At 39.2% G+C, this 18485-nt stretch overlaps 1 protein-coding gene across 1 annotated transcript; it reads left to right on the top strand.

Annotated features, from left to right (window-relative positions):
* The first annotated feature begins 588 nt into the window (after nt 1-588).
* On the top strand, nt 589-2402 carry LOC140231383 (suppressor of cytokine signaling 2-like). The gene has a single exon (XM_072311509.1). The coding sequence runs from the start codon at nt 1411-1413 to the stop codon at nt 2083-2085; it is 675 nt and encodes a 224-aa protein (XP_072167610.1). The 5' UTR covers nt 589-1410; the 3' UTR covers nt 2086-2402.
* Nucleotides 2403-18485: the final 16083 nt, after the last annotated feature.

Genomic DNA, 18485 nt, shown 5'->3' on the forward strand with positions numbered 1-18485 from the left:
ATACTGCAGACCAATCCAAACGCCGCCCTGCATTATTCATGATTCCCATAATTATGCTAACTATTAGTAAGAAATCGCCAGTGAAAATCGATATGGCGCGTACCATCTTGTACAAGGATTTCAAATGATGCTTATTGTGAATCAAAACAATTGCGGTACCATCATCATCATTAGTTTGATTAAAGTTTTAAAATATTGATGTAATTCAAACAGTTCGCGAGAAAACAATTTAGAATCATCGTATAATCAACGTGTAACTGTATGTTTGGTACAACATAAAACAAATCCTCAGAGGAATACAGACTTGATACCCCCTAAACGACAGTCGACTATGCTACGGCAGAATCATTGAACGAGGAATTTCTGGGCGGAGTCTATATTCCGTATTCGGCGGTTCTGGTGAACCAGCGATAGAGATTCGGGTGGTTGTTGTGAATGCGCTTGTTGCGCATAGCCTACGAGCATATTTGGGAAAGAGCGTGCTGAATATTCATTACCTACTTGGTATGTGTTATGGAGCAGGCATAAACACAAATCACTCACCTATATCGAAAAGCGTGTGTGATACAGACCAGTCGCTTATCGGCGCGGAAAACCTACCGGGCTAGTACAACCCAGAGCTAGCTTTCACGTTACACAACAGCCTGTGCGTCCACCCGACTGGAATAGGAGGGGATAAAGAGGAAGTGTTGTTTGAAGCATAAAGCGGAGATAGTTCGTGGAAACCGAACCGCGCATGAACTCTGTGACGAATTTCTATTCTGTATATAATCAGCGAGGCACCTGTATCGCTGTCACATAGAGCTAATGCCTTCCATGCTATTCACTTGCCTAATCACATCCCTCGCTGTGGGTGCTCAATGCGAGTGGCAAGAACGTACATCGCATGCTAGCTAGTGGTCGAACATATCTACGCCGTGAACGCGTAACCGTTGCACCGCATATTCGACTGCTGTGCTGTTTTCTCTCTCTCCCTCTCTCTCTCTCCGTACCTCTCCAGGGACAGCAGTGGGGCCTGCTAATCTAATTCCAGGAATCACTCGAACGTCTGACATCTTGGCTTTTTCTTCACTCGCCAATCGGTGACTGCTGCGCAGTGCAGCTCAGAGTCTGGCTACGCATACGTTAAAAACTGCGGTGTCGCCATCCGAGCTGAGAGGCTGGCTCATGAACACAACTGGTGAAAATCTTCTGTCGATATCCCGAGTATTGGAAACTTCTGTGGAATACTGAGGTGTTATCCATGTGCTGATATTATATTTACGGTATCATTTCAGAATATTGTTTGAGCGAGCGACAGTATTATGAGCTGCTAAATTGGTCGGCATCGTGGCCGTGGATAGCTCTTCGCGTTTACAAGCTCAGGTACAAGAAACTGTTGTTTTCTCGCTATAAACTCGTGGTAGCCACATGCCGCCACAGACCATGACCCACCAGATCGGTCGGACAGCGCGACGGGGCCCGCCCGTGCCGGCCCAGGATCAGCTGCCGCCAGCCAGACCGCGTAATACTCAGGACGATCTGGAGCGATTGATTAACACCTTCAGCGCGCTCCAGATGTCTGGTTGGTATCACGGGGCCATGACTTACAGGGAGGCCAAACACAAACTCAGGAATTGCGACAACGGTACATTTCTCGTAAGGGACAGCTCAGATGAGCGGTACCTGTTCACATTAAGTGTCAAAACTCCTCGCGGCACCACCAGTGTACGGATTGAGTACGAGGATGGACAATTTACTCTCGACTCAGAGGAATCGTTAAGGAGATCCGTGCCCAGCTTTGACTGTGTTATCAAATTGCTACAGTACTACATGAGGGTTAGCAAAGAAAAGAGCTCATTGGACTCGAATGGTAACGGCACGATAAAGTCTAAGACGAGAAGTGGACAGCTGGTGTGGCTGGAACCGTCAGGGCGAAAGGACACTGAAGCCAAAATTGTCAAGCCTCTTCCAGCAACAGTGCCCAGCTTACAGCATTTATGCAGATGTGCCATCAACAAAGCGGTAGAACCACGGTTCGTGAACGATTTGGGCATTCCTCGCCCTCTCAAGAAATACCTGAGGGACTATCCATATTGTCTATGATGACTGTCTCACCTTAAACACATTCAGTGGAACTTCAGAGCTGAACATGATATGCAGAGCCTATATTTTTGAAAGAAAAATATCTTGTCTACGGCAAAGTCCATTTGTAAACGTGTGATGTTGTCAATACAACGTTGTGTAACTGTCGGTAAAGTCCAGCGATTTTAGCTGCGTCACTGTTGCATTCACGAGGCTGGTTTATGTTATTCGTCCAGTAATTACGACCCGAAAATGACCTACATGTAAAATTATTATGAACAATCACAGATACAAGTGTGGCGTCTTTGCAATCGCTATCTCCATATCAATTTGCAATTCATTGATGCCTTCATTGAAAGTACGAAACTTTGAGCCCGGAGAACGGACACTTATGAAGTCTGCAACGTTCACATGACGGGAGCTTGGAAAAAAAAATATGCTGCATTTGGTTTTCGTCAACGATGACCTGCTCAATAAATGTGAGGGTGCCAGCAGTATATCAGATGGGAGAATACTGAAATAGACGGCTATGAATCCAGTCACGTCTTCATCATTGTAAACCTACGAGTTCTTTTTACAGCTCTCCCCAACTTAACTCCACAAGAACTTTCACGACACTTAATTATCATCGTCACCATTATCCTATCCGGCATGCTGCTACGCCAAGGGACGTTTTCAGGAACTTTGTGATATATTACTGAAAATGCGACGGGTAAATTAAACTCTTGATGCATTTCATTTTGTTTCCCCAACCTTTGCTTACCCTTTGTTAGCATCGCAGTTTCGCTTGTGCGAAGAAAAAGCTTTTGTCCGTTGTCGAGGAGCGTCATTTGTTCACCATTCCACACCCAGTGGCGTTGTTTCGTGGAAAACCACCTCTTGCCGTCGACGTCTTTGCGGTTTTACCCCTACGCGTTGTAGCCCACTTCCCTCCGCTTCCTCGCCAGTAAATCGCCATTCTTTCAGATTAAACCCAACCTACAGTACCTCACCACAAAGCCAGCGTTTGCTGTGTAATATGTACGACAGACCTTGTTCTCTGCCTGGTCAATGGAAGACGTGAAATTAAAAAGGTCACCAGGAGAAGAGGGCTACCCATTGTGACGCATCCGGCCTTCTCAATCCGGGCTTCCTCCACGTTCTTTGTGGAGGAGAGGAGTTCAGGGGAAGTTCACCCGCAACTTATCGTCCCATCGTCTTGTAACCACAACAAAACACGCTACTGGGGGCCGTCTCTGCATTTTAGTGACTGTTTCTATATGGTTTTATTGTTTTCATGCTGATTTTACTGTGCAGATATTTCTGTAATGAAAAGTGTAAATTCGCTGCTACCAAAGTCAAAGTGGTTAGTTCATTTCCAAAGTGTAATTCTAGTTTGCACATTGATGAGTCTTCAGTGATTTTAAAAGTCATCAACAAAGCCTAGCACAATGATATAGGCTCCTGTTGTGTTTTTTTAATTCATCTGTTTCTGTTGCTGACTCACTTTTGATCTAAGAACAGTTACTGCTTATGGTAAATCATCTGTTAAAAAAAAGTAACTTGTGCCAAACTCGAGTGTTGAACAACTTTGCCCCACATACAGGTAATTAATTCACCGAGTATGTGTATGTCATGATACAAAATGCTGATCACAAATACATATAGTATCAAAAGCACATTGGTGATTTGTGCCATTGCTGCATGCGATTTTATTTCAGTGCTCGTTGGTGGATAGGATAACCTATGGTAAACAACATATTAACAAGATCTGCACAATATGCAATGAGCGTTGCTCTTGTGTACTTTCCGCCACACACAGTATTATCTTTCAACGAAGTACACTGTTAAAAGTATTGTATGAAAATATTGGTGAAGTTGTCTAGTGTCTCTCACAAGGCTGACGGCTGACGTCTGACGAGGTTTTGGTGGACGAACACAGGTGTAAATTTGTCACATTTATAATATAGAGGCGTGGAAAATGGCGTAAAATCAGTTTAGAAATTGAAAGCACATTGACATTGGTGCCATGGTTGAAGTCTCGGCTGGACCCGTCATTGTATTGGCATGCATTGGGTGTATTACGAAGTGACAAATAAATGGTAGATTCAGCTAATGAACAGAAAGAGAGCTGCCAAGTCGCAGAGTAAAAATAATCCGCCAGTTGATGTCTTCGTGCAAAGGTTAAACAAAAGTTTTGTCTTGTTCCTATGACTTGGAATGTCAGCCTATGTCAGGTTGTGGAGACAACCCGTGTTTCATCCCAATTGTAGTTTTTGAGCAACCCTTTGTAATACCAATCGAGAGATCGATTTGACAATCTATCGATTTTTTTTCTCTTTCCCTCTCTCACTCTCCCATGCACAGACTGCTAAGTAGATCACAGGGTTGACTCAAAGTGTAAGTGACGTGTGCCAAGGTTACATACGTAGCAGAATTGGCCTTAGTCTTGGCCAGAGTCCCCAATCAGTGAACTTATCGTGCTCCGAAAGTAGAGTGTACAAGAAGTAACCAGAAATTCCCTTGTGTGTTTCGGTAGAAGGATCCCATAGCAAATGCAATGCACAGCTGATGTTGTAGTTCTGACCGAGATACAACAATTATTTGAAGCAGTAAACACGATATTTGCACAACCGGGTAGGATCACATTTCGTTAGCATAACCTACTTTAACTAATTATGAAAATGTCGCCAAGTTTGTGTTTTCTCAGTGATTTATCTTTGGCTGTGCACCAGCTTTTCAATTTCTTGCAAATTTGCTAAATTCAGCTGTATTATGCTATAGTTTAGAGCACATAGACCGAGTTGAATATTGTCTCGGTTGATGTTGCTTCAGCCTGTAGCGTGTCACAACGTTACCGTCAATGCTTTAAAAAAAAATGGATTAAATGCATGCAGTGCATGCAGTCATTATTTGGGAGTGACATGGCGATAAAAGTTACAATGCATGACAAAAAACAAACAAACTTAAGTTGCTCCACTCTGTAGCAAACGAAATCACCGTACAATATGATTGAGAGCACTGAAATTAGATGAGTCACTAAGTGATCAGTCAATGGCTTTCAAGGAACCGCACACCGCCATATCCGTTTCCAAAGGATTGGGTTTGTCTGTGTCCTTTGCCGTACGCATGCGTGTTATGTGTAGGTAAGAAAGCGCTGAAGTGTTAAGTCGTATTGGAACGTGTATCATTTTGTGAATGAGAAGGGTTGCAAAATAATTAGCTTGTTTGCTCGTGGAAAGAAGGGTATACTATATACAGTTTTTTTTCTGTGGTATTCCTCTCTTTTTGTTCAGGCTTCTTCCACACGAAAGCTCGGGCAAGCAAGGGTCTGGGTCGGAGGCCACTCCATTGTATTTGCAGGCTTGTGTAATAGCGTGGATTCGTTGAATAGCACTCTAGCTATATTCGGTGTGTTTCATAGGCAAGCCGCGTACAATGTCCGGCTTCAGTGGAGTGGTATATAGTGTAAACTTGCCTCTTCTTAGAAATTCGCTTCTTTCTGCAGCGAGACAGACGTCAATAAAACTCGGCGTTTCGGGGTTTTTTTTCCCCCTCGCCCCATCTATCCAGCTCGTGGCTCCTTTGTGTATGAGTCAAGTAACGCTGAATAGTGTAGCAGTACATCATGGGTCGAGATATACTGTAGGGTAAAACCATGGAGAAAATGCGAGTCGCGAATGCTTTTCGTCGATCCACTCGGTGCTTTTCCAAAGCGCCGTGAAATTCCTAGGTATACTGAATACTGATGACTTCGCATTCGATTTTTCAATTTATAACTCAGTATTTTGTTGACTCTTGTTCATTGCACGTTTTACCCCATCTTATCACTATCAGTACATGTAGTGTACATGTATGTCAAAAGTTTCTTCTTTTTCCCATACGATACATCATATTCACTCCCACCAGGGATAGTGTCATCTCCCTGCTCCGACAGTAATGCCCAATTTATGGCCATTTGTTGGCCTACTTCAGTTTAGACAAGGTAGCTATTGACGCCAAACTCATTGGACAGTAAACATGCGTTTTTTATGCTAAAGTTACATGTAATCATCTAAAAAGCTGCAACGGCCGACCGTTTGTTGCTTTTACAGTCCGACATTTTTCGAGATTGCACAAATGAAAGTTAATGTATTTGTCTGTGCCTGTCATTTCGACTAAATGCTTAAACTAGAAGGCCTACCTGTGTGTTGCTCCACATGAAAGTGTTATAATGATTGCTTTTTAGTTACGAAATTTAATGCTTTGGAAAATGTGCTTACAATGTAGATGCTTATGTGTGCCTCGATTTTTTGAAATAATTGTCTGATGTTCGCCGTGGAAAAGTTATGTTTTGTGTTATAAGTGCAATATAAACGATAAGCTTGCTTGTGTCCGTTCAAAAAGAGTGATTATACCTCCAGGGCGTAGTAGTCACCGAGACAGCCTCTTTTAAGATTACTTTTATAAAAATGGGTTAATTGAGACTCGATGCCAAACTTGTTAACACCCTCTCGATATTTAAAAGCTATATTTTTTGGGGTTTTTTTGTTTTTGTTTTGGAGTTTGTGCCTAATATTGTGTACCCGCTACACCCTGAGATCCGAGAGATGTTCATTGGCCCTTTACAGAAAGACTATAGAAAGTCTGCAGGTGTTTTGCAGGGTGAATTTGTGGTAATTGTGTTTTCATGAGTAAATGGAGCCTGAACAACAGGTTAAGCCTTTACAACATGGATGTCACGTCTTCCATTATAGCAGGCTGGAAGGGGAAACTCGTCTTTCCCCGAAAATCAGATCGATCACCTACACGTGACCCAGTCTCTCTAGTACGAGAAGCACGTTTCGAGCGAGGGTTACAGATTAATTATTATAATCGTTATTATTATTATTTTTTTTTTTTTTTTAGGAAAGTGTTGGGGGAGGGGCTATAATGCAAAGGAAAACGAGTTATCAACTTTTCGAGAAAAAATCGCTCATGCATTTGTGCGTGTAACCAGGTTCGTATGTTTCAATGTTAGAAAGGTGATTTTCCCCATTCTTGAATTATTAGCTATTCATTGGCTGACTATGAGTGTGTGAGAACAATTTTCAGAGTTTAAAAAGAAAGATGTTATTCGTGTGAAATCACACAAGTGTCTGTATTGAAGTTAAATTCTAATGTGTGGATATTGTTTGTCATTGAAAAGGAGATCATGATATGGTTTTCATTATAGACAACAAAACGTACACTCCTGTGAAACTTATACCTCGATTTTGTCTTGGTGACATCCAATGTGAGTGGTCTCTTTTACTTTCACAAAGTCAACGCCCTGACTGTCACGGATATATTTTGTACGATGTTATGGCTATTTCAACTTATTTGCGTACGGGGTCCCGTTGATGCTTTTTAACTCAAACGTTCAGAATTTATATGCTGCACCCTCACACGCTGTGTAGAATTCAATTGTATTGTCGTGTTTGGGGTAGATTTTGTTCTGTCTCACTCTGTGTACCACACGTAATTGCTTAAGAGAATAAGTTGTCTCGGAAAAGAAAGAAGAAAAAAAAACTTCCTTTATAGACAGAGGAAGCGAAAGTAGAAAGAGAAGAGAGGAAAAAAAAGAAGATAAATCCTATTCCACAGATGAGAAAATAATGTATGCAATATTTTATACTAGAAAACAATTGAATAAATTATTATTTATCACCGAATCAAAGCGTCATTAGAGTCATTCATCTTTACAATCTTACGTAACCCCCCCCCCCCAAAAAAAAGGAGAAGTATGAGTGTGAAAGACAAAGAAATGCAGTGTGTGCAATGTGTGTGTGTGTAGGGCGAAGGGGAACAATAAGGCAAGATAAACGTAGAAATGAATCAATACATCACAACATCATACATCTGACTCTTTACAATGAACAGCGGTTTTGTGTGTGTGTGTGTGTGTGTGTGTGTGTGTGTGTGTATTGAAGAGGGTCCTGTAATGCTGTATATCCTACACGTAAACGTAATACAAGCATGTATTTTTCTTCACAGAAAGAATGAAGTAAATCACACTTACATCAGCCATCGGTCAATTCTTACTTCTGTCAAGGGTGGTGGATCCATCTTCAGATCAAGTTAAACTAAACAACTCAAAATACACAGGCAATTATAGAAAAAGAACACTTCAACCTCCAAAGGATTACTGTCACTATGTTTCATAATACACATGTACACTGTATGTCGCTCTTCAGTAGGTGGAGTCCTTGGGTCGAATGGTGATATGGCACCTGAATACCTGTGTTGACCATGGAGCTGTGTTGTACCTCCGTGTGTTAACTCTGTATTTTTTTATTAGTTGTCACGAAAGAATCTTATGTATAAGACATGGAAGGAATGAATAAATTGAACAGCCTGGAACGTAGGCTAGTAATACCTCGTACTCCGCAATTAGTCACGCCACTGCGTGAGATAATCAAAGACCGAATAGTCGAAATGACTGCCTTGCCTGCCTGTGGTCAAAACTCTCTGCGATTACGTCCTTGGCAATCCCCTTACAATGATACCCACTCCTACTTCTTTATTTGTTCGAAAGTTCTTTGTATCGTTCTCTCTCTCTCTCTCTTTTTCTTTTTAATGCATGTATTGGTTTTTGCAAACCAGGAGGGAATACTTTATCGACTTCAGATTCAAAGAATTATCTCACTGTCCCACAGTAATCATCTGTGTTTGGCCGTATGTAAGAAAGCTTTCGGGAAAATCTATGAGGATGTAGGTTCTATAATAATGTATTTAGCATTATGATGATGATGATGAAACAGCGTTTATAGAGCTCCTTTCTGTTGAGACATTCAAAGGCGCCCGGCTCCCACAATGTGTCACACATCATTCACAAGGTTGCTGGAAAAGATAAGTTTTCGGTTCAGATTGGAAGGTATTGAGGCTGTTACAATGATATAACGAGACATGCTCAGTTAATGCCACACATGTAATGATAGAGGAAAAGATCAACCAATGTTCTGAACCACTGTTTAGATCGTCGGCAGATTTTCTCTGTTATCTACTTTATCTTGCTTTGTTTCGTTCTCTATCAGATGGAAATTTATGTATTAGTTCCAAAGCTATAATATACAGTATTTTTTAAGAATTATTATAATATAATAACAAATCACTGGCGTGACTACGCAACTGAAGTACAGATATGGTAATCTCTCCTTCCCTCCCCCGCCCCCTCTGATTTTAAAGTTGAATATTGTAAGCGAAATTGGCCTTTGTATTCCTAACGAAAACAATTTGGTGACCAGTTAATGAAACAATAGGCCTAATATACTTGGTAACTAAATTTGGACTATTAAATATTGGAGCGTGGCGGCAACAATGGATGGGTTACTGTGGAATGTGAGGTTACATTACTGAGAATTATGTATAGTGCTGCCCGAAAATGCATTGTCGTCCTTTTCACCACAGCCTCCCTTGCAGTATTGGGTCACGTTTCGTGGGACCTGTCTTTCTGCGAAAAAGTTGGTCACGTTCTTTTGCAAACACATATGTCATCTGGGCTGACTAAATCATAAACAGATATTCCGCCGAAAACGAAATCGACCAGGCAGTTGTAGCCGTTCCTACATGAATCAAACAGCGCCCACGATACGAGCAGTTTTTGCTATTCTCCGTGACCTTTTAGCATCACGTGCGACAGGAGGCTTTAGTTCAGTTTACGGCGAAAAGCTGGTACGAGTGCAGATCAGCGGGCGCCCGTCCTTCGGGTATGACAGCGCTGTCACATTACTGCTATATACAGTACTACCTGAACTTCAGTCATTACATCACGGAGCACGGGATTATTTGCGTGAATGGATGTGCATTCATGGAGAGGCATTCATGGAGAGGTTAAAGGGATGAAGTAGTTTTGGTTGAGACCTGGTTTCAGGTTTCTAACTTTTTTCGGTGAGACAATGAGAAAACTCTTATGAAATATGAAAAAGCATCATGTAATTCCAAGAGGAATTCCACGTTCATTTGATGAAAATCCGGTTTTTAAAACGGCTGAGATATCCAAAACAAGTGGTACTAATAAAATAATGGGACCCACCTTTAATTAAGACCGCTTTGTTTTACTTTGTTTTTGGAAATGTCAGGAATTTCAAACCGATTTTCATCAAATCAAATGTGAATATGTCTTAGAATTCTATGTTTTGCAACATTTCATGCCTGTGGCTTCTAAGTTTCTCGAAAAAACTCACAAGCTGGATTCTCACCTCAACCAATACTATACTATCCCTTTAAATAAGATGAGGACGAAGAATTGATCACCGCCTTCGTGTGTGATGTGTGTTTGCCTGTATTGTCAGCATCACGTTACAAGTCAATTCCGAATCCACAGTTACCGTAGAAAATCCTTCGACTTACTGAATTTCGACTTACATTATCATTTCTGGGTTGAGTATATTCGTTCGACTAAACCAATTTGTCGACTTTCGCGTGGTCGACTTTGGCGAGATCGACAACATTAACTTGTTTCTCTAATAAATATTCTCATTGTATTGAGAAATACAAAAAAAAAAAAAACAAACCACAAATTACAGGCATACTCATTAACATTATTGGTACATTATTGTAATATATTGTCCAAGGGAAGGTCATTTGCAAAGTTTCATGACAGTCAGACTGCCTCTGAGCACAACAAAGATGATTATTTATAGTTCACAATAATGTCCCTTCATGTCACGAGATAGGAGATCCAAATCTTTTATTTTTTTTTCTATTTATATGTTTTATTAAATCAAATCAAAATCACATTATTTACACACAATTGGCAACAATTTGAAAAAAAGACAAGAGAAACATTTGGGATAATTTTACACGTAACAACTCTTAACCCACGGAGACACCAGGGTAACTACCCTCCATAGTGACTAAATGACACATAATTATTATTTAAACTCATATGATTTATGAACATGACATACACTGCATGTAATACATTTTGAATGCACTGATAGAGAGGTAGTACATGTATCAAGGTACTGTCACTAGCAACATGAATCTTGATAAGTACACTGACCACCAATAGAGTTAATCTACATGTATCAAAAATCAAACCTCCTTTTTTTTAATGAATGGGGAGCTTATTCTTTTTCTTAGCCAAATGGTATTCTATTTCTTTTTGTTTTTGAACAAATCTTTTATACTTACATATACACACATTCAGTGCCAGCGAAAATATGACATTCCTCATCAGTGGACAGGTTCACCAATGTCTCCCCAGCATGCCCAAAGCCATTTCTCTTATTGAGGACACAAAATGAAGGATTTTTTTTCTTTCAATAGATCAATCATTCCCTAAACCGGGATAACGAACAAAGTCCTGTGTACTGTATTTCACGTCAAAATTTGCAAATGACCAAAGCTATCTGCTTTCTGTTTGGTTTAGCGCTATTCATCACTTACGACTTGGGTAGTCTTCGTAAAGTGGAGTAGTACTTTAATTTCAGGGTCCATCATGTATAGATATAAGGAGCTCTTGTGTTTAATGCGCATCTAACAATCTTTCTTCGAGATGAATTGTCATTGTACATTCTATTCCTTTTTGGACGTGCATCAAATACAATCTTGGTACGTCCACAACTTTATGGTAAACGCTGCATGCATATAGCAACGACTTAAAAGTGTAATTCATGTTCGATGTTTACAGAATTTTAAGTAAAAGAAATTAATGGAAAAGATAGTAGAGGTTTCATTAATATTAAACCTAGAATAAAAAGTCATGGAACTTTAAAGAGATGCGCAAGTTTTAATATTGTGTTTTCACGAAACGAATACTAGTAATGATTTCCATTAAGCATCAGTGGGGGGGGGGGGGGGGTAGATATATGAACGCGTAAATAACGTGAATTCCCGGTTTCATTTCCAATAAATCTCTCATTGACCTCTACACAGACCTCACTACATTCACTAATAGTAAATCTCATTTTATTACCAGAAAATTATAAGAAAAACTTGAACCTCTCTCATCGAAATGATTGTTTTGATACGACAATCTCGCGTTGATGGCCTTTACGCGGACAGGGCTTTAGTTACATAACAAACCTGCAACAATATCTCATATCTTTGAGAATAAACCAAAGTGAGAGTTGTGAATTCATTACATTAGGGCCTATCTCTGCTAATTTGAATGTGCAGTTTCGAACAATTTCCTTGTTGACACGTGAAATTTTAAAAATTCATACAATAGTCATGCATGCAGCTTTGACATTTTATGCCTATTTCATAAAAGTGGTATGTGAATTACTTTTTTTTCTTGTTGTTGTATACCGTCAACTTGCATATGAAGCGGCATTGCACTTTTTATCAAGACTTTTAGTCAGAAATGGACAATGAAACTTACTCATTATATGTAGTGGTTGTAGCGATAAGTTCACGGTATGCATGCATTTACTGGTATTTACTGGTATTTACTGGTATCTCTATATACGACCCTTCTTATAGGAAGGAAATAATGGGGTTACTCAAACCAGGTATAGACGGAAAGACCACAAAATTCTCCCTAAACCAACATTTTGTGTATGAGAGGGCAACCGGCTTACATAGAACTGAAGAGCTTCCCATGTATACCACTATTGTTGTGCTTCTTTCTTTCCTTTTTAAAGTCTACCCGTCTAGCCGATTGTTCTATCCAGGAAACTTACTGGTAGGAATGACAATTCATGTTTTTTTTTTCCTCGCGCCCACTCCCGACGATCCGCATTTGACGTGTCTATATGGGTCAACTAGAAATTATCAAGCGACACTACGCCGTGTGGATTAATCTTAAAGCGACACTACTCCGTGTGGATTTATCTTAAAGGTCTTGTTTACCTTTGGGAACAGTGATTTCAAAAAAAAATCAAGATATGACATTTAATGCATATGTGTAGGTCTGTTGTACCACAAAACATCCTATCATATAACATTTTCGCGATAAAATAAGGAGATATCTGTATTTTTCTCAATAAACCGTAACTGTAGATGGTTTAGTCTGGAAACATTTTTATTATAACTATTGTTCACATTTTGTATATCTAACAATACTTAACATCGATTTTACCGATTTAAATTCTTACAGTGGTTGTTTCTATCCTTAACTCACACTTTAGAACTATTTTAAAGCACTAATGCTGGGTCTTTGTTTCATCTGCAAGTGGTAAATTATGCCTTTAAAATCGGAAGTACATAGGCCTCAGTTTGGTCTTCTCACAAGTTGCATGGTTCCCAGCGCACGAACGCTTATTTGCATCTCTATCGTCACCCTTACCAGATTTGCAGATCGCAATCTGATATGATGATGATTAACATATCGTCCCTACTTTTGCCAGTTTGGGTCAAAGTTCATCAGGAACATTTTAGTTGCTATTATGTTCATGGAAACGTGACACGAGAAAGTCTTACGTGCTCGACCATGCCGACACATTTCAGACACTTCTATAGATACTGAATATTGTTGTATGTTTGTATTGTCTTATGTGGATGAACATGCGTATCGCATTGATGAGAGAAGTGCAGAAATGATTAGAATAAACAAAAAAGATAAGGAAAATATTCGCTCATTATACAGAAAGATCTGTCAAACAAAATAAAAGACAAGACAAAACAATTGTCAGAACACACTCATTCAAATCCACGTCCCGCAATTCGAAACAATCGCATCTGCATGACTTAAATTTTTTTTTTTGGGTTTAATTTGTCTCATGAATTATGGTACTCATAATTTTGCTCTGGACGAAAATGATAAATGATTAACGACTCTTGCAGTTTCACAACATCTTTGAGTTGACGTCAGTGACTGGAGTGTTCGCCCAAACGGAGTGTTAGAAGTTTCAAAACAACTCAGACATCAACACTAGTTACGTTCAGACTTAACCTCGAGTTTAGTTAGGGACCGTGAAGACGCACTCGTAGTTAGCTAACCTCGAGGTTAGCTCGATGTTACGAGCCACGAGAAATTTTATGGTTAGCGCTCTAACCACGAGCCGCGGGGGGTCCCCACTCGTGGTTAAAGGGATGGTATAGTTTTGGTTGAGACCTAATTTCACGTTTCTAATAATTTTTGGTGAGATAATGAGAAACCTCTTATGAAATATGAAAGGGCATGTAATTTTATGAGGAATTCAATGTTTATTTAATGAAAATTGGTTTTGAAATGGCTGAGATATCCAAAAAAAGAGCGATTTTAATTAAGTGTGGGACCCACATTTTATTACGATCGCTTTGTTTTTCTTTCTTTTTGGATGTTTCAGTCAATTCAAACCCGATTTTTATCAAATAAACTTTGAATTCCTCTTAAAATGGTATGTTCTATACTATATCATAAGTGTTTTCTTGGTATCTCGCAAAAAGTTAAAAGCCCAATTCTCATCTCCACCAATACTGCACTATCCCTTTAAGCACCGTGTGGACGCAAAAATCAACGCACTCAAAGGGGTAGGAATTTAACCTCGAGGTTTCGTAACATCGAGGTTAAGATTCGTAGTGTGGACGCACGTCGAAGTTAGTGGGCAAGAGCTTAACCTCGAGGTTTCCTAACCTCAAGGTTAGGGCTTGTCGTCTGAACGTAACTACTGATGAAGGGAGATACGAAATAAAGTTACGTCACATTTTCAGAAGCTTTAATCGAGGTTTTTTTTTATGATTTTCTCTGCTTTTCCCCATCTTTGGGGGAAGTTAAATAAATTCAAGCAGTATCACACGATATAAAACCACCCTGATCTACGTTTTTGTCTTAAAACTTGGTATGCGACTCTAACTCCATTTCTGTCACAATAAGTTACAATTCTGAGCTGCTTACAAACTAATATACTACTATATCTATATAGTGAATGTTTAAACTTAAAGTACAATTCCATGTCATGTTCGAGTCGACTTCAATATATAGAGCAACATCTGACGAAAGAAATAGAAGATGTTTCATTAAATAGGACATGGAATAACAACGACCAAGTTCACGTGTTTTTACTGGAGTCTGACATTATTTTGTTCGAACCACTTGTGCAAGAAATAGCTAAAGGAGCGATGCTTCCCACCCCCAAAATGTCATATTATATAGAGTTTGGCACAGAAACACGAATTAATATCATCGCGCTATTTTTGATCGATTTTAGTACAGTCAACTCTTTGTGCGTTCATAGAAGTGATCATTGCTAAGTTATTGTCACAAAATAGATGAACAAAAATTGTGATGTCAAGGATCAAAAAAAAAATCTTCTTGATTTCATGTTTACAAATGGAGGATTTATAGTAGAGGTTTGTGTGCAGATCAGGTTAATGGGAGACTTACAAGGTCATGAAGTCATCACCGCGACTCATTTGCGTTCGTGGTTGCTACATATTTCCATTTACTAAAAATGTGTGACACAATAGTTGAGTCACGTGAGTATGAAATTGCTTTCTAGGACTTCTGGGATTCTGTAACTGGTACATGTAAAAGCATCTTGGCCACACCCTGATGCCAGTCTAGCTTCTCATTGGTGTAGCTTTGGCGCATCAACAAATTATCATTATGACGTCACACACATGCATGTACAGTGGTGCATGTATTGGAATACAGTGTATAAATCCCAGTCGAGCCTATCAATTTGTAACAAGACATGATTTTTATACAGAGCGATGTATCGCATGATCTTTCTGTGTAATCGCGTTTATGAGGTTATCGTCCTAATACTCACATCCGTTCAAATCATCGAACGTCCCTTAGATAAGAAATACACGTATGTTACTTATACACGCTATACTGCTGCCTTAATCATTCAATCTTGTTCGAATTCTTTACAGCACAAGCGCTATTGTCGTGAAGACAACGTTTCATTCTGTGATAAAACACAAATACCAACTATAACAAGTGAAGTATAAAGAAAAAGACAACCAAAAAGTCACGTGGCAGATGCTATATACCCATAATAGGCAATCCGAGTGGCATTCACTCTTTAAATACTCCAGAGAGAGAGAGAAAAAAATGTCTTTATTGTATTCAAGTGCCCATTAAAATATATGAAGCTGCTTCTGTTTCTCCACACTTATCAAAGTTGTGTTCCTCTCCATTTTTCTTTATTCTGTCTTCTCATGGTCCTGTTTGTTTCGTCTGCTCCGTGTGAAATTATGGAGATAGTATTTGGAAGCCTGTTATTGGCGTATTTTTGCTGCATGAAGTATCATCTGTAATTCTCAACTTTACCGCGTATTCTCGGAGAAAGATCAGATGGACCTGGTTTAAGTCATTAACTTTGCAATAAAAAAAAAGTCTCCTTGAGGTGAAAGCATTGACTTTCATCTTCTAATATTTTCTTGCCAATTCAAGGATCAATTATGAATCTAGCGATTTAGAAGGTTTTGCTAATTCTGCAAACCAAATACAAAGGCAGAGCAGTACGGCCAAAATAGTCCTCAAAGGTAAAAAAAAAAAAAAAAAAAGTACAAAAAAGTTTTTGTTTTATTTCACCCTATAATTCATGATAGTAATGAATAATAAAAATGAATATAACCAAGAGGTAGAACAATAAACCTCAGATATCAATTTCTTTGACTCGATGGGTTTATAGAGATCCAGGAAAGTGTTATAGTAAGGCAGACTCCGGTAATTACTTCGATCCCAACATAAAACTAAATTTACCTTTTCATTATAACCGGAATAACCGGAGGTTCGTTTGGCGGAGAGTTGCTATATAAAAGGGTAATGTTGGCATCAGAGTTAACTGGACCATGTCATTTGAGTACCACGTTACTACCGTAATGCACAGCTGATAGTTGTGATATAAAACACAGTTTCAACGGAAGGTGTATACTTTGAATACAGCTCAAAAGATCTCTTATACTGAAATATCTGTCATATGGCTTCTGCCTTTCAATCACAGTAAAATAAAGATGAGTGTTATGTTGTTGTTGTTCTCGTTGCAAGAGAACTATATTAGTTTCGATTGTGTAGTGATCATGATATTGCCTCATTGCTGATGGTAAGGAAGAAGATTATGACCTGTTTGTTTCAAGTTGAAGGGAAGAGCGAGGAAATATTAGAGGGCACCAGTGAAACGCGTAGGCGGTGTATGGTTTTGAGCTGAAATTTCACACTTGCGGATTTAAACACTTCAATGTCAGACACAATTTACGGGGAAATAGAATGTTTTTTTTTTCTTCATGGCAAAACAACAGTATTTGCTTGTAAAACTTCCTCTATTCTTTTCCGCTTTCTTCCTTCTTTGCTTAAACCCTGTACACAATTTTCTGTCTCGGTAGTTTCACGTGTTTGACGCAGAGTAACATTGCTAGTAGTTGACTTGTTGAATAAACAATTTATTTTATTCAAAATGTTAACTCTGGAAAATTCCACAACGCGGTTTTATTTTTACTTTATTTTTATCACAGTTTCATTCTGACGAGAGAAAACGAACTTTCTTATCGGCATGAATCATGAAACACTGAACAGACGAGAAAAATTGCGTATATGAATAAGAATCAGTGTGTGGTGACCAAATCTAAGTCATGAGTACTTCAAATTTGCATAATAATACATAATGGTAGTATGACCAAGATGTAAAAATGATGCGAGTCAATGTCGTCCTTGATATTACACGGCGATGATTACGATGTCATCTTCAACAAGAACTACAGTATTTTTTAGATTTTGTTTAATTTGTCTCTATTATTCTCGTATTTGACGGAAAATCGATTAAACGAATGCTGCATTGGATGGTCTTGCATTCTTGTGTTGGCAACCAGAGCACCCAGCTCATGTTTTGCTCTCGAGAAATCTCAGCACAACATTTTGACACATCGTCAAACAGCTGGTGTACGTGACTCTCGCACAAGATTTCTGACCAGAAAAACTATACCAAGATCAAGAATGCAGGTCACGGGTTGACCCCATTCCATGGACTGACGCCAACTTTTTCCTCCGCCCTGCAGCACACAGTTGTCTCTTGTGTCAGTGTGTATGCGAGAATAAGGTACATAAATACATAGCAAGTACAGAATGGGTTCGACTTGTCACTGAAACCCCCTGTTTCCTCCGTGGTGTATGAACTTCTCCTGAAACTCGCTCGAACTTCCTTCGATCCGAGTTTTGATAAAGCCCTCGGCATCAACAAAGAGAGCATCACAAAAAATTGCTCACATTGCCACCCACCTAGTCCGTGTAAATCGGATTCCACTCGTTTTCTACATAGTGCCTATTATTACTCACACCGTCTTCATTTTAATGACATACAGAACCAGTAAGAAATCACATGTTTGATTTTTTGTTGTTGTTGCTTAGCATTGCATTTCGACAATTGAGTAAATTATTCTCTCGCCATTATTCAATTTTCGACCGCAGTGCCATTTTTCTGTGCATCTCCTTGACCAATGGGCATTTTTTTATTTATCATTATCATATATATATTTACAGAAGTGAGGTAAAGCACTCGCCACAGCTTGACATCATTATTGATGTAAATTTTCGAAAGTCATGAGGAAGATGTCGTCTTCAAAATCTTTGA

Source organism: Diadema setosum, chromosome 8 (genome assembly GCF_964275005.1).
Source record: "Diadema setosum chromosome 8, eeDiaSeto1, whole genome shotgun sequence".
In the NCBI taxonomy this organism is placed as follows: Eukaryota; Metazoa; Echinodermata; class Echinoidea; order Diadematoida; family Diadematidae; genus Diadema; species Diadema setosum.

Bases quoted from the DNA above. Each gene is read 5' to 3' on its own strand.
- LOC140231383 (XM_072311509.1), top strand. From the start codon at position 1,411: ATGCCGCCACAGACCATGACCCACCAGATCGGTCGGACAGCGCGACGG.